General features: G+C 46.4%; 1 protein-coding gene across 2 annotated transcripts; it reads right to left on the bottom strand.

Moving 5' to 3' along the window:
- Positions 1-8,312: 8,312 nt before the first annotated feature.
- Positions 8,313-22,299, bottom strand: LOC128842210 (E3 ubiquitin/ISG15 ligase TRIM25-like). 2 transcript variants are annotated; one of them, XM_054038037.1, is made up of 9 exons: positions 21,572-22,295; positions 16,781-16,876; positions 15,509-15,742; positions 15,387-15,409; positions 13,247-13,383; positions 12,806-12,836; positions 11,038-11,075; positions 9,197-9,297; positions 8,313-8,744 (listed from the first exon to the last, which is right to left on the bottom strand). In XM_054038037.1, exons 1-8 carry the CDS (start codon positions 22,193-22,195, stop codon positions 9,224-9,226), a joined length of 1,257 nt encoding a protein of 418 aa, XP_053894012.1. In that variant the 5' UTR covers positions 22,196-22,295; the 3' UTR covers positions 8,313-8,744; positions 9,197-9,223. The 2 variants fall into 2 exon arrangements, with proteins under 2 accessions (XP_053894012.1, XP_053894011.1); XM_054038036.1 differs by lacking the exon at positions 8,313-8,744 and having other exon boundaries at positions 9,203-11,075; positions 21,572-22,299.
- Positions 22,300-22,656: the final 357 nt, after the last annotated feature.

Here is a 22,656-nt window from a genome sequence, read left to right as displayed (position 1 = left end):
ACCAGCAGCGGGGGACTTCCCCTTCAGCACCGGCTCAGCTGGTCCGGCGGGTGCGTCGGTAACTCGGCAATCAGGGAGCCGCCCACCTGCGCTGCAGAGACTGCTCTCCCCCTAGGTGTGACCTGTGAGGTGCGCAGGGGAAAGGAGTCACTTCGCTGGCCAGGAATGTAAATGCAAACAGGGTCTGTGCCCTGGCTTCTTAAAAGCATCTTATTTATGCCTTTAAGTGTAACTGCAGCCACGCCTCACTCTTGATGCAACGCCTGGTGGAAGCAGCAAAATTGCCTTCTCATCTCTCCGCCCTACTCAAGATTTCAATCAAAGATGGGAAAAACAGCAAACAGAAACGAAGTGGATGGAGGGAAGGGGGCATAACAATGAACACAGCCCCAGTAACTCAGAGCCATGGAAATATCAACATTAAATAACACTGAGCATGCATCAGGAATGCAGAGCTCACACATCAGTTCCTAGCAGGCCTCACAGACGGACAGCTCAGTCCACAGATCTCTATCCAAAATTGTTAGAGTCTGAGTATCAGAGGGGTGGCCGTGTTAGTCTGGATCTGTAAAAAGCAACAGAGTCCTGTGGCACCTTTAAGACTAACAGATGTATTGGAGCATAAGCTTTCGTGGGTGAATGCCCACTTCATCGGATGCAGCCGACGAAGTGGGCATTCACCCACGAAAGCTTATGCTCCAATATATCTGTTAGGCTTAAAGGTGCCACAGGACTCTCTGTTGCTTTTTAGAGTCTGAGTGTACAGTATGGTGCACTATTGGGTCCTGGAGTCAACAGCTAAGCAGGTATTAAAATTCTCGTAGGATTGAATTCTTCTTAAATAATCACTGGGCTCAGGTATATTTCCTCATATCATCTTCATCTAATCATCTTCATCCTTTCCCTCCTCCCCCAAGGCATAAGTAGGGAGCATTAAAAATAGGAGTAGACTCAAACTCATATTTTCTCATTCTATAACAGACAAAATGTGACCTGGAAATAAAACTGCAGTGTCAGCTTAGTATCCACGTCAGAGAAATCTGCCTTCCAAGATATTAATTTTCACCTACAAGCCTCTTTCACCTTAGGCAGTATTGGGAAATCTATGTATCTAGCTCACCTGCTATACAGCAGAAATGACAAAATCCTTATCTCCCCCAATCACAGCTAGTTTAGCCAACAACGTGGGCACACACACACAGAGTTTGGCAACATATTGCATCCCCAACAAATTCTACTAGAATAAGGAAGGTTGTACCAATGTGGAGAAATGTTCAGCTTTTCTTCTAAATGATAGTCTAGCAAAGATGGGAAGGTCCCACCTAGGTAATTATCCTCTCAATTTTGCTCATTATAGCCCAATAATTTCAGGTTTCAGTTCTTTGCAATACTGTCAACTGTTTTAGATGTGCAATGGGATGTTGTATTGTCTTTGGTCATACTTCAGAGAGGGCTTTAGAACTGTCTAGTGAGGGCTATAGAGGTCTCCATCACAGCAGGGACACCTATACCCAGCCTGCTTAAAGTGTGAATATACCTTCCATTGCTTCCACCTGCCCCTTCCAAATGGCTAAAGGAGGCACATAAGAATCACCTATTTGAGCAGTGTCTTCTCTAAGCCAGTTTCAGAAGTTTCTACTGGGGGTTCAGAGATGCGGGGAACTGTGGAGGAGTCAAATGCCATTGTATGTTGGCAATAAAGAAGAGAGGTAAACTCCCTAAATTCCTCATCCCAGACCCCCTCATCTTGGGAAGAAAAGTTTGCTGCCACTTCTCTGGCAGTGGTGCCAACAGAGGTTAAGAAAAGAAGCTGCCAAACACAGGGCCTACCCCTGCAACATGCAGAACAGGGTCAAATCCCTGTGAAAGCAGGAGAATGAAGCTCAGCACCTTGCTGCATTGGGCTCAGCAATTGGGCTTGCTGCATTGGGCTCAGTCCCTTGCAAGGGAGCTTTCAGTGAAACCAAACCTTAGACCACAGACAGGTTGGGCATTTTCACAGCACAGGGGCAATGCTTTGTGGTGCAACAATACATCTTCCCCAAGTGGCCACATAACTGCCCACCCTTTCCCAGGGCCCAGAATTAGCACAGCCATTTGTGATGCTGGGGCTGTTCCACTGCTGGAGAAAGAAGAAAATAGATCCTCATTCTTACAATGTCCTGCTGCCGCTGGAGGTGAAGGAAATGTGTTGTGAATTACCAAGTGCTGTTGCCATAGAAAGTGACAAATTAGCACTTCAGTGGAGTATGCAGAGATGCTGATTAATGGCAAAGATTCGCCCTCACTCCACCTAGAACAACATGGTGGCATTTAAAGTAGTACTCTGAGAAAACACCTTCCCATCTGAACTGATTTGCAATAAGTTGCTGCCTGCAACTGTAGCACCAGGGTGCATCTGCTGGCCATAGCTTCTTTGCTTTGGGTGAAAACAACAAGCTATTTTACAAGCAGAAAACACGCTGGGTAATAAAAGTGAACAAGGCCAGGCTGGTTTCTTTTGTGTCTTTTGAGTCGTTGAAAGCAGCTGTTCTCCATATCCTGCTGGCTTGGACCCAAAGTTAGAGTGGTGATAGGGAGAGCAGGTAGATCACCTTGAACGACTGCTGAATTCCCAAGCCTGGCCACAAACTTTGTGTTACACTGAAGACTGATATGTGCAGCAGAGCAAAGGCTGGGGATCTATCAGACTTTGGCTTGTCGGTTTATGCTGAGAAGGGAGATATTTTTTGAAATCTCAGAGACAGTTCGGATGAGGTTACTGGTTAGAATCCTCGCTCTAGGTGCATATTGATTACTGCAAGTGATAAAATAATTGAACCATCTCTCCATTCCAAAGACACTCCCAATATAGAGTATTTAAAACCCCCACTAAAAGAGAACCAGAACTCCAGACCATCACAGGTAACGTTAGAAAATGAGAGTGCATCTGTTGTATGCTCCCTATGCTGTGTGACATGGGCCCTGATATTGGGACAGGGATGTGCTTCCCTTCTGGATACAATTCTCCAACTGATCATCCCCGGGAAGAGAGGAAGGAAATCAAAACAATGGAACCAATGAAAAGAAAAGTTCTTGGCTTTACACAGACAGTGATGCTATGTCTGTAATAGCAGCTCACCCAGTAGACCAGCTGCATTTACTGGTTTCTTTCCCCTGGACCTTCTGCAGTGCAGAGTGAGTTTTATTTCTAATGTGCCCAACTGCATTTTCTTTATCCTAAAGGGTTTTATTATACATAATTCAAACATGATGAGCTTGCTGGGCAGACCATGTCTGTTCTGCTGGGAGTTTGTCACTCAGTTTTTCTCTTTGTTGCATATTTTGTTTGTTTGAAGATGGCATTTGTGGACCCTTGGGGGTGCAGCTGAGGCTGGATCCTTGGTATCAGGCTAAGAGTAGATTAATTTATGTCATCAAACTGAACATTAAACCTCACTACAGTTATTCCCCCCAACCACACAGTGGAGAAGAGTGCATTGACCTTGGGATGGGAGAGGCCCTGGAATGACTGGCGCTAAGAAGCTGGGCTGAAGTGGTCTTATATTGCACTTGAGTGACCCCTTCTGGCCAATTTTTGCAGAGGCTTAGCAGAGTTCTGGAAGGAGACAAACCAGCCCTTTTTAGGCGGAGGGAGGGCTCTGCGCTGCAGAGCACAGAGTGCAATAAGGGAACATAGGTTGGGAGATCCCATAGATCCCTTTCCCCTTCCACTAAAAGAAAATGTGTGATGACATGACCTATAGTCAGAGAATGAGTCAGGGGTCTCACTTCTGCTCTCAGTGGCCAAGCCTCCACATCACAGAATCCACCATCACACTGATACAAATTGTTTCCTCTCAGTAGAGAAGCTAAGGACTGAATAGGCTGGAGACACATCTCCCTCTGAGGTGATTTTTCAAGGTCAAGTCTGAGTCATGTTGGGCTAGTGTATGAGCTTGCAGTGCAGCTGCTGTTCTGTACCTGTTCCTAAGAATGCCAGTCCTGCACCTTTCCCCAGCATTAAATTATCTGTTATTTTTAAAGGTTAAAAAACAAGGGACAAATAAGAGGAAGTAAGGGTGTGCTAAGGTTTTATGAATTTGCACCTTGGTAAAATCTGACTGAGCTACATGCTGTCAAAGAAACCCTTGCACTTTCCAGGGCTGCATTTGAGGCCACCTGTCCATTTTCTAGTATTTGCAGTGATAGTTTGAATTTATTTAGGCCCTGCCTATTGCCACACAGGCACAAGGAGGATTATTACAAATGGGCTGGGGAAGGCAATAAACACACAGAGAAGCATGTGAAGAAAGGCAGTAGGTGTGGCTGAGCATAGGACAGGGAGTCAGGAACCGCAGAGTTCTCATCAGTGACTCCCTCTGTGACCACAGGCAAACGCTTAACCTCTCTGCTCTGTAAAGTTGTGATAATCCGTATCATTGCCTATCCTGATGACCAATATCGTCTCATTGTTTCCTTGTAATCCCCAGCCTGCCTGTCTGTCTGCCTCCATCTATTGTCTTATACTTAACGGTAAGCCCCTTGGGGCAGAGACTGTGTTCTTGTTCTGGGTTTACACAGCACCTAACGCAATGGAATCCTAGTCTATGACTAGGGATCCTAAACACTACAGTAGTACAAATAATGAATAATGTCTGCCTCATAGGGATGTTATAAGGTTTATTTGTCTTTTGTACAGCACTTTGACTATTAAAAATCCTGCTAACGATCGTACTTAACACTGAGATAGCATTTCCCATGGTGCAAGGGGCAGTACAAATATTGACCAGTTAATCGTCACAACCTTAGGGAGGTAGGACAGCATCCCTGCCCTCCATTTATAGATGGGGAAACTACTGCATGAATTGTGGGGTCTTTTCCAGACTTTGAGTTTTACAATCTCAGTTTAAATAAGGAAATTGCTTTAGTGATTCAGAGACACGCGGGGTGGCTGGAAAATCTGCAGCTTTGATCTCAACTGCGCAATACATTTCATGCCAAAGCGGTTACAAAACAAAGTGACTTCATGAAGAGGGTGTGAAAAATGGCTGGAATCTCTCTTTATAATTCTCTATTTACCTTTTTGAGCATGTTCTGTAAGGCATAATTCAGTTAATACGCTTTCTGTATGGTAGTTTAGTCCCTAAACCCTAATTTAATGAGAATGACACCAGGTTAACCTAAAGGCTGCAAACATCAACCCTAGAAACTAAATTCTGAACAATGTTCCATTGACAATCCTGGGGAATATTTCTTCACAGTCTTGTTTTGGAGATGTTGTTTTCATAATTTTCTTTTGTTTTCCAACATTTCATTTGGCAGGTTTTGAGAAGAAGCAATACCCAGTTGTGAGCCTGCTTGTTGAATCTGTGCCATTAGTGGGTAACGAACTCTCAACTTTCCAAAGAACATGGCCCATTGAGTCCAGACCAGAATGTGAACAGAGTTGACAGTGTCTGTGAATTCAGCTGTGGAAGCAGGATAACAGGGATGCATGAGGAAAGAGCACAGCAGGATTCAAAACACCAAGGCAGAAAATGTCTTGTCTCTTGATCTTGAGTGGTTGGGCCTGTCAAATCTCATTTGGAGACTACCATGGAAGTTGTAGAACAAATTAAACCAGTTCTTTGGTGTCCTAAATAGTTAAATAATCATCTACATTTAAAAATGATTAAAAGATTGAGATAATTTATTAGTGTCCTAAAACAATTAAAATGTAATGAATGGTAATCTAAATATGAGCTGTCTCTCTGCCTATGTGTGCGTGCTTTTCATTTCTAGCACCACTAACTCTGCACTAAGTGCCATAAAAAAAAGGAACCACATTGATTCTGTCTCCAAAGGCAAACTTTCCCACCCTACTTCCTCAACACCTCAGTCATTCTGTATCTGTGTTATTGGGACTAGACCTGCACAAAGAGGTGGGTCTTTATTGCATATTGGGGAGGGAGTATCACAGGCCAGAAGAACATGACTGAGAACATTATGCCCCCAGCCTCTGTGAACGTCACTATGGAGGACGCCCAACTGATTGCGGCAGCCACGGTGTGTCATGCAGCGAAAGGTGGTCAGCCAAAATCACTTGAGCCTATCCATCAATGGCCTTGAAAAATCAAGAACAAAACTTTGAATTGGCTTCAGACTGGATAGGGAGCACAGAGCGTACAGCAACCCATGTGATGTTCTTTCTCTGGCTCATTCCACTGAGGCAGTAGACAGCAGCATGCTGGGCTAGTTCATCTCAGTGCAACCTTCACAGTCACTCCCAGGTAGCATGCCATGGACTAGCCTAGTCAAGAAGTGATGAAGGCCAGGGTCTGATCTGAGGCCATGAAGCACCTTATGGCTTCATTTGATCGTATTGTAACACGCTTGGGCCACATGCTTGGTAAGAGAATGATTCACCTTGCTGCACTCTATACTAGCATCTTCGCTGGCATGCACACGTCTTAATCTGTTCCTTCATTAGCCCTGCTCGGGAGTCCTGATTGTTTACATGATTATTTGGTAACGTCTCTCGATACGTGGCCTATTTCTGGAACTCAGATAAACTCTCGAGCCGTTTCAGTCAAAATGAACACAAATGCAGCTAATAGAGCTAGGAATCAGTTTAATCAAAATAGGCCTTAACTGGCACTTAGATGGGGCATAGGCCTTCCTCTGCACTGGGGTGAATTTCCCACTAGGTCAAGAGTGTCCAATCTGTAGCCTGGGGAATATTTGCGGCTCTCAAGGCTCTGAATTGTGGTCCTCAAAGGTGATGGCGTGGGAAGAAATTGTGTATTTGATTATGAATTGAAACCATGTCCCTGAGCTGTGCAGTGCAGCTTTTACATCGGCGTGTCTGAATCAGCCCCACAACGATGGGGAAGAGGAAAGGATTGTTGCCTCACCAGCTGTCCCACCACTTCTCCCGTGCCCCTACTTCAGGAGCAGCTCCAGCGTGAGCCAGGAGTGCTCTGAGTAGCTGCTATTCCTTCCCTGCCGCATCTTGGAAGCAGCTCCACCCGTTCACATCAACAGAGGAGCTGGCCTAAAGGCTGTATTTTACAAACCTGCGATGGGAGATTTGTGTTTGTTCATTTTCCCCTCTTCTTTTTTCATAATTGTAAGATTTGATATTAAACAAATAAATCTGAGTGGGCTAGTGGTAAAAAATAGATTTACTTTTCCTTCTACAGCTGGTGTTGACCTGACTTTTGGAAGTAAGGAACAAGAGCCAGGACTCACCATCTCAAACAATCGGACAACAGTTACTAGGAAGAGGTACAGTTTGGGCAAACTGAAGGGGATTCTCAGTTCACGTTTTCTCTCCAGGCCACCATTACTGGGACGTGGACACGAAACATGGACTTAATAGGGGTCTTGGAGTAATTTCATGCTTTGTTCTGATGTCTAAAAGAAACTCATATGGCTCCCACCTGGAACTAAATGGGCATTGTCTAGACATTCTTACAAATAATGCAGCAGTTACTTGTACTGAAATGCAGAATGCTTCTCAAGGAATCAAGGTCGGGCAGGATTGTGAAAGAAATACCGTGGCATTTTAGCATGTCAGACCAGAAGAAAACCTCTGGTAGAGCAGGTCTTTTTGGTACATTCCCCTTATTTGCTGCTGGCTCTTTGACTTGTCTGTAGCAATCATGTTAAAGATTGGTTTGGAGGCTGCCTAAGCTCCAGTGTGTTCCCATTCTGAAGGCTTCGATATAAAAACAATTATGATGCTCACTCTTTATGGCAAGTTTTCAAAATATTTTCTCTCATACAGTGGGTATTTAGGGGTTAATTGGGTTACTCAGCGTATTATAGGTTGGAGCCATGCTCCCCCGCTACCTTAATTCCTGTTTAATTAGTGTGTGTTTTCTCCGCACCCTGTTTATATATAGTTGAATAAAGCAGCAGGTTCCCAGTCTGCCTGAACTGCCCCACAAGAGAGAGAAAAGCCCCCGGTTATTTAGAAAACTACATTTGGAGTGTAAATTCAGAAGAGAGGGATGTAGTACAGTGGTCATCCAAGGGTTAACTGGGTAGAGTATTATGGGTTGGGCCATGCTCTACCCCTCATTTCCTGTGGTCCCCCCCACAATCCTGTTTTTGTATATAGTTAAATAAAGCAGCACATTGCCAGCCTGCAGTACTGTAAGTGAAGTGTGCTTCTTGTGAACTGGGGAGTCCTTTTACAAAATTTTCTTCATAGGATTACTATATGGTACTGCACTGTACAGCTTCCTGAAGTCCTGCCTTGTTTACTGTAGTCAACTGTAAGCAGACACGTGTTGAATACTAGAAATCTGCTTAATAGCATGAACTACTATAGCACTGACTTTACATGTTTTTAATCATTTATTTGATTGCTCCAAAACACATTGAACAGAAGTCAAAAGCTTACACACATACAGACACTATTTAGTCAGACTAATCACTGGTGACACGACTATAGCTTGGTTGGTAAATACTCTGAAACAAGCAATTCCACGTGTTGGTGAGAAAGGGAGAAAGACAAGCCACATGGGCTTTCTTGCTGCATTCATGTTTAATTCTTTGCATTCATATTCTATATTTTTATTTGCTGCAGGAAGTTTTTTTGCAGGGACACTTGAAAAGTACCCAGAATTAATGGACATTTTTGAAAATGTTGAATTTAATCTCTTTGGTCTCCGTTTCCCCAACTTTTTTCATGTCTCTTTATTACTTCTGGGAATAATGCACCATGCTGGGAACCACTATTTCAGACACCACATCCTTTCCTTCCGTTGTATGTTCTAGAAATATAAAAGATTGAGAAGATTCACTTTGTCACCCTCAATAATGAATTATATGTGTATTAGTACGTTAGCAACATTTCTTAAGGGCTATTTAGCATTTCATCTTGTCCAGTGTTTTCTCCTGCTTTCTCATTTCAGTTAGGTTCTTGTTCTGCATGGAACATTTAGTTTGACCCTAACAGAAAACTTGTCTCATAACCAAAACTACATTACAGACACAGAGCCCTAATAATGAGCTCTGGCTTTCTTTAAACACAGTTAATTAGACAAGACTATTGTGTTAAAATGCTCAGCTGATAAATAGGGTCTTGACAAAATAGTGTCTTAGAAAAATATAGCAAGCTGTTTTAAACACTTACTATAATGTCTGGGGCAGGGTGGGTACTAAAGAGAGGACAGGGATACTGTTGAATTACTCTGTAATTAATAAAATCCTCTTAGTACCTTACCTGTATTCACTGCCTTGTGTTCCCAGTCTATTTCCGTAGAAATGTAGTAGTTCCAAAAAAATCAGATGCTTGATTTTGGAAGAAAAGCGAGTATAGATTACCTGGCAAAACAACCAAATATTTCAGGGAAATGTAATCATACTTAGGACTAAATTGTGAACCCTTCCTCCCACTGGTGAGCAGCTATCCCACAGGTAGCCCCTTTGAAATAAAATGTTACCACCACCCTGTTGAGTAGAACTGGCTGATATTTTTCCATCAGAAACAGGTTTAGATGGAAAATGACCTTCCCCCTTCCCCCCCAAACCAAAATTTTTGAGGAAAATTTTCATTTCTTTTTTAAATGTTCTGGGTTTTCAATGAAACTGAAAAGGCTTCCATTTTCTATTTTTTGCCCCAAACCTGAAAAACATCCATAAAAATATATGTTTTTGCAAATATTTTCACAGAAACAACTCACTATTTTCCAACCAGCTGCACTGTTTGGGCACTGAATTAGTAGCAACTGAAAGAGAATGCTATGAATCACTGACATCATGTCCTGCCGCACTTAGGTTTTTCTTGGAAGTCTTCTATCTAGAGGCTTAACCCTGCTAATCTTATAAATTCTGACAAAAATAACAGCCCAAAGTAGCATGGATGTCAGATCAGGGGGTGAAATTTTGGCCTCATTGAAGTCAATGGTAAAGCTTCCCTTGGGTTCACTGGGACCAGCATTTCACCTAGATCAGGGATCGGCAACCTTTGGCACGCGGCCCGCCAGAGTAAGCCCCCCGCAGGTTTGGCTGATCGCAGCTCCCACTGGCCGCGGTTCGCCACTCCAGGCCAATGGGGGCGGCGGGAAGCGGCAGCCAGCACATCCCTCGGACCGCGCCACTTTCCGCAGCCCCCATTGGCCTGGAGCGGCGAACCGTGGCCAGTGGGAGCTGCGATTGGCTGAACCTGCGGACGCGGCAGGTAAACAAACAGGCCTAGCCCACCAGGGGCCATAATCTGGCAGGCCGCGTGCCAAAGGTTGCCAATCCCTGACCTAGATCTTCATATGCTTCAGTTAACATTTTGCTACTTAGCTTTTGTTATTTATGAAACATTGGATTAGACTCATCTCCTTTACAAGAGTCAATCTGAAGTTACTTCTGTATTTTCTGAAGGATAAAGGGCAAGACAGTAAAAATATTTTACTCCATTAGTGAGCATAACCTCATGGGAGTAGCTAAAGGAAAGAAGGCTGCATCGCACATCCACATGGATGGCTAACTTAGCTGTGTAGTGGGGAGGAGAAATGCCTCAGCCACTGAGAAGCTGTTAAGGTGCTCACTGAATGAGGGAAGATAGCAGCCCTGCCCCATTCACTCTGCAGAAAAAACACTGAAGGAGAAAAGGCAGTTATAGTAATAATTTTGCACATAAAATAGGCATGCAAATGCATAGACACTTCTTGAAATCTGAGCCTATATCCCCACCCACATTACTGTTCAGTGGCAACCCAATAACTAGGCCTGATCCTTACAGACTTCATCCACCTTCTGTTATAGTCAGAGGAAGTCTGCATAGTCTTTCCTGGGAGCTAGCTCAGGCCCTTAAGGAGCATTGAAGCAGAAGGAATCCCTCCCTAAGGCCTAGGTTCCAGGATGTCTCCTGTGTGTTTTCTAGCAGATGTCAGCCTGGTGCAGATTTTGAGGACCATGCCCTGTACCTGTCCTCTGCATTCCCACTGGCCTCGCCTCTGACAGGAAGATCTGACAGAGATGCACAATACAAAATGCAGGTGAGATACCTTCCCTCCAGAGAGGAGATATAGACCAGAGTCTTTAAGAGCAACAATATTTTTGAACACTTACCTTGATAAAGTAAATCATCTCTGGAGTATGGAGCTGCTCTGTATGTCAAGAGACAACACTGAATATCAATGCCCATTAAAACATAAGCTGCACTTTGGGGATGGAGTTGGATATGAAATAAATTCATTAAGAGACAGAGACATGCAAAGCCCATTGTTTTGAAAAGAACAACCACCTTCGAGGGTCTGTTCCTACCCTGGATGCCAATCATGAGTCTGGTTGGAGGAATGTAACTGTGACGCTGGTGGACCAGGTGCCAGCTATTGCCAAGGCTGTAGGTGCCAGCTGAGCATCAATAAATTCCTAGCTGGAAACCAGACCAGCTCACCTGTATGTTAGTATTGCTCCAGATCGATATTAGACTCATAAGGATGTGTTTTAGCCACTATAAAATGCTTGTAAGTTACTGCATGCATTAATCTTACTTGTAATATCTGTATCCCATACTATAACGTAATGTGTATGCAGGGTACTTGTAGCCATGTTGGTCCCAGGATACTAGAGAGACAAGGTGGGTGAAGTAATACCTTTAATTTGACCAACTTCTATTGGTGAGAGACAAGCTTTGTTGGTCCAGTAAAAGATATTACTTCACCCACCTGGTCTCTCTAATAAGGTCATATGTAAGTTTTGCTTTATAACTGTAAAAATGCCTGCTCTGAACTTGTGAACTCAGGCAGGAGGAGTGGTTCCCCCGCTCATCAAGGGGGACTATCAATACTAAGTGGGCCATTGTGAACCATCACAATACAAAGACAGGCAATAAAGATAACTGGCATGAAAATTCCTCATCTCTTTGCTGTCTGGACTCCCACAGGGCTGGCGCTAAGAAATAGAAGCAGAGATCCCCAGGGTAGACCTGGGTTAGCCCTAAAAAACATTCAGTGCTGACAGATTACTACAGCTCTGCCACCTTTTGGAACCATAGACTGTACCTCATATGTGTGTATATGTTGCCTGCTTTATCCTGTAAATAACTCTCACATTTGTTTTTCCTAGTTAATAAATCCTTAGTTAGTTAATTATAGGATTGGCTATAAGCGTTGTCTTTGGTGTGAGATCTGAGGTACAAATTGACCTGGCGTAAGTGATTGGTCTCTTGGGACTGGGAGAAACCTGAATCTTTTGTGATCTTTGGTGTAAGTGACCATTTATCACTAAGTCCAGCTTGACTGTGTGGCAAGATAGACTGGAGTGCCCAAGGGGGCTGTCTGTGACTCCATGGTAAAACTGTTGTAGTGCTTCAGGAGTTCACGCTTGTTTCTGGGTTGGTAAAATCTAATTATAGCACATAAGCCAGCTTGGGGAGTCTGCCCTGCTTTATGACAGTCTGCCCTAAGGCTGACACTCCCGGCCGTGAACAACTCCAGACAGTAAGTCTTAGAATTAGATGGCCACGGTGAATTCTTGCCTTTTGCATTCACACTCGACTTTCCACAAATACTCTGCTATATGAATTTAAGTATGCTGTTTGGGGGAGTGCTTCTGCTGGCGAACCCCTTCACTAGAGTATTCGGGGAAAGCAAAGAGGCACAGATACACTCAAAGCAAATCTGTTTAACAACGTGAACAAATGTTTGTGGGGAATGTTTGCAGCATCAGTGCAGGTCCAGTTCTGAAGGAGGATAAAAGCAGTGAAATCTGTCCCTTTAGCCCAATATATAATGGCCTTCCAATGAAGAGCTGTGAACTTCTGGAAAATACAAAGGCTGTTTAGTGGCATTTGCAGTGAATATTGCAAAAGTGAAGAGAAGAAAGGGATTTTTACCTGTTCCTCTGTGTTTGGTTAATGAACTGACCTGCAAGGGTTGAGAGAATGTCTTAGAAGGCTGGCAGTGTATTCACAATATAAACAGTCATTTGCAATGTGTTGCTGTGGGGTCTTGATCCCATTATCAGAGGCAGATTTGAAAATATGGGTCCACTGGGCAAACACATGGGGTAGTCCCTAAAGGTCTGACAGAGGGTGAGGTTTGGAATGCTGGGGCAGATGGAAACTGGTTGCAGGGAGGGGCTGAGGGGACAGGGCACCATGGCAGATGGCAGACATCCACACCCTGGCCTCTATGGAGAAGGATCAAAATTTGCAGCACACAAGTAATGCTCAGTTGAATAAATCAGGGAGCTATTGCACAGTCCTTGATAAAAGGTGGCCATTTTCCACTACAGACCAGTAATGTTCTGTTACTCGTTTGGGTAGTTTACTTACTTTGCACCTTCTGCATTTGTGAATCTAGGGTTGAGATATACTGCTGTGTCCAGCATCTAACATCAGCAATTGTTGCCTGATCCAGCTGCAGTGCTAATACTTCCATGCTGTCAGTCCTGAAATCCTGATTATTAATCCTAGAATACCCAGACAGTCATTCAATCAGTGATCACCAATTAACAATTATAAAGTTGACTATCTCTAAAGTTAGGTAGGTATCTAGTAATTAGCAGAAAATAGACAGAGAGGAGAGCACTTCGGCAACATAAAGTACTAAAGAAGTGTTCTGCATTACGATTACTCTTACAGTTATTATTAGTAACATTATCATAGAATCATAGACTATCAGGGTTGGAAGGGACCTCAGGAGATCATCTAGTCCAACCCCTGCTCAAAGCAGGACCAATTCCCAACTAAATCATCCCAGCCAGGGCTTTGTCAAGCCTAACCTTAAAAACCTCTATGGAAGGAGATTCCACCACTCTCCTAGGTAACCCATTCCAGTGCTTCACCACCCTCCTAGTGAAAAAGTTTTTCCTAATATCCAACCTAAACCTCCCCCACTGCAACTTGAGACCATTACTCCTTGTTCTGTCATCTGGTACCACTGAGAACAGTATAGATCCATCCTCTTTGGAACCCCCTTTCAGGTAGTTGAAAGCAGCTATCAAATCCCCCCTCATTCTTCTCTTCTGCAGACTAAACAATCCCAGTTCCCTCAGCCTCTCCTCATAAGTCATGTGCTCCAGATCCCTAATAATTTTTGTTGCCCTCCGCTGGACTCTTTCCAATTTTTCCACATTCTTCTTGCAGTGTGGGGCCCAAAACTGGACACCGTACTCCAGATGAGGCCTCACCAATGTTGAATAGAGGGGACTGATCACGTCCCTCGATCTGCTGGGTAGTATTGCTATTGATTACCACTGGGTGCAAACATTCAAATTTTGAAACTGTCTGATGAAAAATAGGGCTACTTTTTTTCTAAACATTACTGAATATTATTATTACTGCTGTGTAACCACCAATGTGGTGAAAGGAACATGCCAGACATATTAAACTGGTTAAGTTTCTGGGAAATGACTTATTCCCTAAAGGTTAGATTTTGATTTTAGACACAGCTGCGAGCTCTGAGGTGTGTAAGGTGCATCGTCCGAAAAGTAGCCCTGAAGGGCATTGTGACTCAGCGCTACAATTCATACCATCTCAGGGCTTGTCTACATGGGGAAATTTACTGACACTACTATATTGGTAGAATTGTACCGCTATAGTTATATTCTCCATGTGGATACTCTTACCCTGATATAAAAGTGCCCTTTCTGGTGTCGCTTAAGTCACTTTGGAAGCAGCATAAACAGAAAGCAAAACAGAAAACATAGTCCAAGTCACAGTCTAACCCTGATTCTTACAAAGTGCAAAGGTGACATTTTAAAATCCAAATCAATGTTAAAGCCAAATCGCTACGTGACCCTCCAGGGGACTTTTTATCACCTCACTGCACCACAACAAGTCTGTGATATCGCTCAGATGATTATTAGTTTTTTGTACTGATAACCATAGCAGATAGTAAGTTTCTTATTGACACACCTAACCACCTGTGCCACTTGCAACAGGAGGCATCAACACCACTAAAACTACTATGACCGTCCTCAAGCAGAACGGGCAGCCCAGCTGCTGGGAGAGTGATGAGACCCCAAACTGAGCCAAATGAGACGGTTAACCCCTAACCTAAAAATGGAGCCCTGCACCTTGTTCTAAGTGCAGTAGTTTCGCCCAAGCACATCATACAAGGCTGCATACACATGACAAAGCATCATTCTCAATACAATTGAACCCTACACTGTGCTCACTTCTAGAAAATACAACTATGAGCTAATAAGCTCCAGTGGCTTTCCTTAGGTGGGTAATCAAGGCAGTGGTTCAGGCCATTGAAAACTAACAGGGCACTATTGAAGTTACAGGTGAATCATTATCCACCCGTATTTTGGGAGTGGTGAATTCTGACTCAAGACCAGGCCTTGATTTGAGGGCCATTGGGACACAGAATGAAGACTAAGGATACAGAGAAGTCTTTTGAGTTTTTAGAGTTGTCAGCTCCCTATTGTGCCAAGGAATAAGACAAACCTTTTGGGGGAGAACTTACCTGTCTTGTGCCAGTTTAAATTCCTATAAAAATATTTAAAAGAATAGTTTTAGTGCAGTGCAGAGCAAGAGCAACATCTCGAATGTTCATTTATTAAATCAGAGCTAAATGCTGCTGCTTACTCTGAGGAAGTGGAAAGGGTCTGTTTGCGCTCTCAGCATCTGCAGGTCCTGAAGACCCTTCTCAGCCTCATCTCTCTTCTTTTCTGTTTGCTTCTTCAGTGTGGCAATCTCTGACAGCTGCTTTTTCTCACTGGATTGTATGTCAGCCAGGATCTGCTTCTCCTTCTGATCCACCTGTGCCTTGATCTCTTTGAAGAGGTTTGACAGCTGAGCATTCAAAGTTTTCTTATTGAGCTAAAAGAACAGGTAAGCAAATAAGGTGCTGGCTCAGGAATTCAGTACCACAGCTTAGTGTGTTTATTTATTAATTATCATTATTATACCCAACATTTTGCAATACCAGATTTAAGAATGAAGTGGACAATAAGTACTTTCACTTTTCCTCGGCACAGCCAAGTAATCAGCGTAATCTGAAAATTATCTGGGTGTGATGAAAGGGAAAAAAGCGGAGAAAGTACAGATAGGTCATTATAGTCTGAGAATTGCATTGGTTTACTCTGAAAATCCCATACTTACGTACAGCTCCTCTTTTAACAGAGAAAGAGAGCTTTAAGAACAATGCAATGGGATTGATTACGTGTGTGTAGTGATTTGACAAGGGAGCTGGGAGTCAGAATCCTGGGTTCTATTTCTGACTTGGTTGTGTGATTTTGCCTAAGACACTTAACCTCTCTGCTCTTCAGTTTACTCATTTGTAAATGAGGGATAAGATAATGGGGATAAAGCAAAAATGGGGATGAGAATAATAATGATCAGCTAACTTGGTCCTGCTACTGAAGGCAGGGGGCTGGACTCAATGACCCTTCAGGGTCCCTTCCAGTTCTAGGAGATAGGGTATCTCCATATATATTTTTTATATTATATTATATATAACTTACACTGGGAACATTGTGAAAATTAATTAATTATTGATTGCAAATGGCTAGACTTCTTCAGTGGGACTACTTATGTGAGTAACTGCTCACAAATGTGAATTAGGGTTGCACATTCAGCGCCAAAGTACTTTGAGGTCTGTGGAAGAAAGACACTACAGAATGCAAACAAATATTCTTTGCCTCTGTCATTTTTCTTCACATTTATGGTGGTTTTGTTTTTTAAGTTGCAGTTTCATGACCTGCAGAGCCCCATAGTGGGGTATTATTAATATAGATTTATTATGTCATCTTCACAGTCAGAAGGGGTTGCTAGAGAACATTGATCAGAGATGCCATCATTTTTTTTTTTTCTTACAAGTCATTAAAGAAAGATACTTTGAATAATCCAGGGACAAACCTGGAGTTGATTCTCACTCTTCTTAAGCTCCCCTAAGGTTTTATTCATAGCACTTTTGTTTTCCTGCATCAGTTTCACAGTGTGAGAGAGAACAACCTAGTTAAAGGAAAAACAGCATTAAACATTATAACAGGAAAGTAACACTGATGGGTTCATAAGAAAACGGCACTTTTATGGAGCTGATGAAATGAACAAGTGACCCTTTTATCAATCCCCTCTCATTGAATATGTGCACCCATTTGTTTCAAGTGAGCCACATAAGAAGTTGTATGCTTCTCGCCTCCCCCAACCCTCCTCGAAAGACGTGAGACCATGGATGAGTTGGAAAATGGAAACATTCTTGGAATCCTTAGTCAGAACTGATTTTAATTTTACCTACTATACACAGAAATTGATTGTTTGCATCCACCCCGTGATGGACTAGGACCCCACTGTGTTGGGTGCTGTGCAAACACAGAACAAAAAGACAGTCCATATTTGTTAGCCACACAGTGACTGTGTAGGTTAAAAAAGGACAGTTACCTGTTCCGTAACTGGCATTCTTCGAGATGTGTTGCTCAGGTGTATTCCACAGTAGGTGTGTGTGCTCGCCATGTGAGGCCTTTGAGCGTCTCGAACCTGTCCCGGGGGAGGGAGGCCGTGGCCCCCAGCGAGTCTAACAGCGCCCCTATGAAGTGTATGCGCTGGACTAGGGCAATGTGGATTTCCCCTCATTTACCACTAGGCCTAAACTCCTGCAGGTGTCTAGCAGGAATTCCACCTGCACCTGCACCTGGGGCCGAGACTTGCCCTTGAGCAGCCAGTTGTCCAGGTAGGGGAAGATCTGTAGCCCGTTCCTCCTGAGGTGGGCTGCAACCACCGCCATACATTTGGTGAAAACCCTGGGGGCCGTAGAAAGACCAAAGGGGAGGACCGTAAACTGGTAGTAGTCCTTCCCTACCAGGAAGCATAGGAAGCGCCTGTGGCCCTCGAAAATGTGGATATGGAAGTACGCATCCTGGAGGTCCGGGGCTGCAAACCAATCCCCCTGGTCCAGGGACAGGACAATAGAGGCTAGGGACACCATGCAGAATTTACAGCGAACCAGAAATTGGTTGAGATGCCACAGGTCAAGGATGGGCCTGAGACCGCCTTTCGCCTTCGGGATCAGGAAATACCGGGAGTAAAACTCCTTGCCCCGGAATTCCTGAGGTACCGTCTCCACCGCGCCTAGGGTGAGGAGGCACGTCACCTCCTGACTTAACAGAAGGGCGTACTCTGGGTCCCCCGGGGCATCCTGGGGCGGAGGGTGGTGCAGTGGGGTTGAAACAAATTGCAGCCTGTACCCCTCGGAGATGGTACTGAGGACCCACCGGTCCGACGTTATATGGGACCAATGTACCCTGAAGGCAGATAAATGATTGCCAAAAACTAACTTTATTAACTGGGGGGGGGTTCCCTGGCAACAGGCCGGGGTGGCCCCCTGCAAACAGTCAAAAATGCCTCTTGCCTTTCGAGGGTTTGTGGTGTGGGGCCGAGCGGGATTGACACTGCGACCTGCGCCTCTGGTCCCTAGGCCTCTTGGGTGGGGGCTCGTATCTGCCCCGTGCAGGGGGAGGCAAGGGCTGCGGTCTGGGCTTGTCCTTGGCCGGCAGGACATAGAGACCGAGTGTCTGCAGGGTGGTGCAGGAGTCCTTCATCCTGTGCAGATGGGTGTCTGTCTGGTCTGCGAATAATGCTTTGCCATCAAATGGCAGGTCCTGCATCAGAGCCTGGGACTCCACTGACAGCCCCGACAGGGAAAGCCACGACGCCCGTCTCATGGAGATCACTGTGGCCATCGAACGAGCCGCCGTGTCAGCTGCGTCCGAGGCAGCCTGGAGAGCTGCTTTCGCTACCGCCGCACCCTCATCAAGTAGCGCCCTGAACTCCTTCCTGTCCTGCTCTTGAAGGGAAGGCTCGAATTTTGGCAAAGAACCCCACAAGTTAAAGTCAAACCTGCTCAGGAGTGCTTGATGGTTCGCCACCCTGAGCTGGAAACTGGCAGAGGAATAAACCTTTTTTCCCAAAAGTGTCCAGTCTCCTGGCCTCCTTATCCTTAGGGGTTGGTACGGGCTGACCGTACCGTTCACAGTGGTAGACTGACTCCACCACCAATGAGTTTGGGGTAGGGTGGGTATAGAGGTACTCATGCCCCTTCGTTGGCACGAAGTACTTCTGTTCCGCCTTCTTGGAGATGGGCAGAAGAGAGGACGGGATTTGCCATAGGCCAGTCGAGATGTTGGCCACCCCCTGGTGAAGCGGCAGTGCCACACGTCCCGGTGCCGAGGAAGAGAGGACATTGAACAAATTGTCAGACGGCTCCTCCATCTCCTCCACCTGCAGCTGTAGATGGGCAGCAACACGCCGGAGGAGCTCCTGGTGCACCTTGAAATCCTCCTGAAAAGGAGGGGGCGGTGCCGCTATGGACTCATCCGGTCCCGACGGGGCAACCGGGACGGCCCTTAGTGCATCGGGCGGTGCCGGGTAGGTCACATTCCGCGTCCGGGTCTGGGTGTGGTGCCGGTAGTGCGGCACCCGAGGACTGCTCTCGGTGCCGAGGTGGGGACGCAGAGTGGGCTTGGGATGCCCCAGCCACAGAGTGGGGCCTCGGCGGTGCGGGCACCTGGGGCCACGGTGCCCACTGGCACCACTGTCCTTGCCAGAGCACCCCTTGCCACTGTGCCGTCTGGGGTCCCACCAGGGTTATCTGTTCCTGGGGAACGGTGCGGCCCGGGGAAGGACGCCTGGGGGGCCGAGGCAGAGGTGGCCGAGGAGCACACGATGCCGTAGGAGCGGCTCAACCGGTGCCATCCACGTCGGGTCCTGCCCCGGGATTTCAACCTCGACGACGACGAGAAGTCGACGTCGGAGGTAGTATCCCTGGAGTCCCGTCGGTGGCTCCGAGCACGGTGCCGCGGTGCCGGTGACTGCCGGGATGCACTCTGAGCATGGCGATCGTCCCGCTATGACCAGTGGTGCCGGCGTCGTCGAGACCTGCTATCACTGGACGAGGAGCGTCGACGCTTTCCGTCCCGGTGCCTGCAGCCTCTATGGGTCGAGGAAGACTCAGGCGACTTGCTCCCAGGTGACCCCGACAACGGAGTGGAGGTCTGTCGGGGGCTATGGGAGGGGCCAGCGGATTGAATGGAGGCATCGATAACCGACCTGGCCGGTGAGGGCTGGGCGCCCAACAGCGGCTTCCCTCGGGACCAGGGCCCCAGCTCTGGCAGCCCGCTCAGTACCGGCATGACGAGGACATCGCGCACCGCCTGGGCTGCCTCCGGCGTAGAAGGAACCCTTATCGGCGGGGAGGTACGCGCGGACGGGGCCGGACTACTCCGCTCCGCATGAGTCGGAGGTCTGGGTCCCAAGGGGAATCGTGGGCTGCCCAACTCAGGTCCGGCCTCACCCCTGTCCTTATCTCGGCATCGTTGGGACTTGCCCTGTTTCTTGACCGGGGAGTGGTGCCGACTGGTGTATGGGGCATCGCTCCGCACCTAGGACGCGGTGCCCAGCGCCAGGTCGGGTTAGCACGCCGGTGCTGTGGCCAATGCCAATTCCATAAGTAGGGCCCGGAGTCAGATCTCACGTTCGCGTTTCATCCGGGGCTTAAAGGACTTGCAAATTTTACACCGCTCACTTATGTGAGCCTCGCCCTAACAGCGAAGACACTAGTAATGTGGATCGCTTCTGGGCATGGAATTGCGACAGGAGTCGCACGACTTGAAGCCTGGGGCTCAGGGCATGCCCCAGGCCAGGCTACTAACTGCAGAACTAGTAACGATCGAGGTACTACCAAGGATAGAAGCTACAGCAATTGCTGGAGCAGAAGTTCCAACTACCTTCACTGGCGGCAAGAAGAATCTGAGGGTGGGGGGATCATGCAGCCCCCTTTACGGCGCGATATACAGGCGCCACTCCAAGGGTCGCAGCGGGGCTTCCCCGCTATGCGTACTGCTAAGGGAAAAACTTCCAGCACCAGTGCACATGGCGAGCACGCACACCTACTGTGGAATACACCTGAGCAATCACTCGAAGAAGAGAAGTTGTACAAGTTTAGCTCATCACTTAATACCCGATCCTGCAAACACTTACACACGTACATAACTTTACCCAGGTGAATAGTCCTATTATACCATTTGCAGGATCTGAACATAAGGGAGCAATCATGGATATTTACCCCGAACCTATCTCAGGACTTATCTGTGTGGCAAGTTACTGCACAGCAAGCCAAGGTGTGAATCTCCAGCACACCAGCTTGGCACGTGGTAATGTCTGGTGTGGACACTGCTACATTGCACTGGAAGTCCTAGAGTGCAGCTAAATGTACTACTGCTTCAAAGTTAAGTATGCTGAACTGCAGGGCTTTCCCCATATACTATCTGGGACTTTCACTGCACTCTAGCAGTGTCCACACAGGCCCACAATGGACTTATATACTTTTGAACCTCACACATCATTGCTTGAACTGAAATCTGCTTCCTGCCTTTAACTGAGTGTGACACAGCATAAAAAAGGAGCAATCAAGGGCAATTTCCCCAATTATTACAGTTTTCTCACTTTGGGGGTGAACACTAAGACCAGTTCATGAGGTACCTCCCTCCTCCTTTACCCCCTGTCCCGAATAATCTGGGGAATCCTTCCCTTACCCGCCTAGCATTTCCACCCTGAACTGAACTATCACACTGAGTGTAGCTCTATAAGGGGCTATACATAAAGATCCCCTTTGGAATTTGTGCCCGTCAAACAGAGATGCAGAAAGCCCCTTACCAGCTCCTTATCATACTCCTCCTTCAGGGAGATGACGCTGTGGCCCTTGTGGGAGCCTGCGATAGAGCACATCACGCAGACGAAGACCTGGTCATCTTCACAGTAACACTCTAGCAGCTTGCCATGCTTGCCACACTTCCTCTCCTGCAGGGAGCTGTCGTCACTGGGGTCTACCAGGACATGATCCTTCTGTGCAGCCTTGGCATTGTGTTTGCTCAGGTGGGCCTGACACAGAGATGCCTCACAGGTCAGACAGGTTTTCACTGCTGTGTGAGGCTGCTCCAGGCAGAAATCACAGGGGATTGTCTCCTTCCCTTGCGGAGAGGCCTTCTCCTTGCCCTGCTTTCCCTTTGAAGAAGCCGTCTGGAACTTCTCCACTATGCTGCAGAGCTGGAAGTTCTTATGCAGCTCCAGAAAGGGCCCCAGCTGGACCTTGCACATAGGGCAGGAGTAGGTGGCCTTGGCTTGCTGCTGGGCAGCCAGTGCTTTCTGGATGCACTCCTTGCAGAAGCTGTGCTGGCAGCTCAGGGAGACAGGGTTGCTGTAGAAGCACAGACAGATAGGGCAGCTGAGCTCATCTTCCAGGTCAGCAGCTGCTCTGAATTCTTCCTCTGCCTCTGCCATGGCTTCAGAAACAACACCCTCGTAGCCAGTCTGCGAGAAATGAAACTAAACTAAACAGGAAGCTGCTGGGCTTAGTGCCAACTGCAGAGTCAGGCAGACAGGAAGACAACAGCAAAACAATACCAAAGTCTGTAAGGACCTCCTTTCTCCACCCTTATAGGCTAACCCGACACCCACCCTCTGAGCTCTCTGTTCTCTGGCTCCTCCTCCCACAGGCAAACATATTTGCCATTTTCTTTGTGCGGGTTGCTTTGGTGGTATCTGCAGCTTTGGAACTTTTCATCTCCCTCTTTCTCTCTCTCTCTGACACGTGCTTAAAATGACTATCAGGGCTGACAGGATGTGAGGACACAAGTGAGGCATTTAAAACCACGCACCGCAAAATCCTTCCTTGTGAGAAGAGAAAAGCAGACTTAAAATAACCTGCACTTGAGGGAGTTGTCTTTTTCCCAAGCGAGGCC

The sequence above is a fragment of the Malaclemys terrapin genome, chromosome 8 (assembly GCF_027887155.1).
Source record: "Malaclemys terrapin pileata isolate rMalTer1 chromosome 8, rMalTer1.hap1, whole genome shotgun sequence".
Taxonomy (NCBI): Eukaryota; Metazoa; Chordata; order Testudines; family Emydidae; genus Malaclemys; species Malaclemys terrapin.
This window is presented reverse-complemented; position numbering and strand designations above follow the sequence as displayed.

Bases quoted from the DNA above. Each gene is read 5' to 3' on its own strand.
- LOC128842210 (XM_054038036.1), bottom strand. From the start codon at position 22,195: ATGGCAGAGGCAGAGGAAGAATTCAGAGCAGCTGCTGACCTGGAAGAT. The intron at 15,743-16,780 runs GTTTGTCCCTGG...CTGTTCTTTTAG, and splicing joins AGAGTGAGAATCAACTCCAG to CTCAATAAGAAAACTTTGAA. The intron at 12,837-13,246 runs GTAAGTAAACTA...CAACCCTTGCAG, and splicing joins ACAAATGCAGAAGGTGCAAA to GTCAGTTCATTAACCAAACA.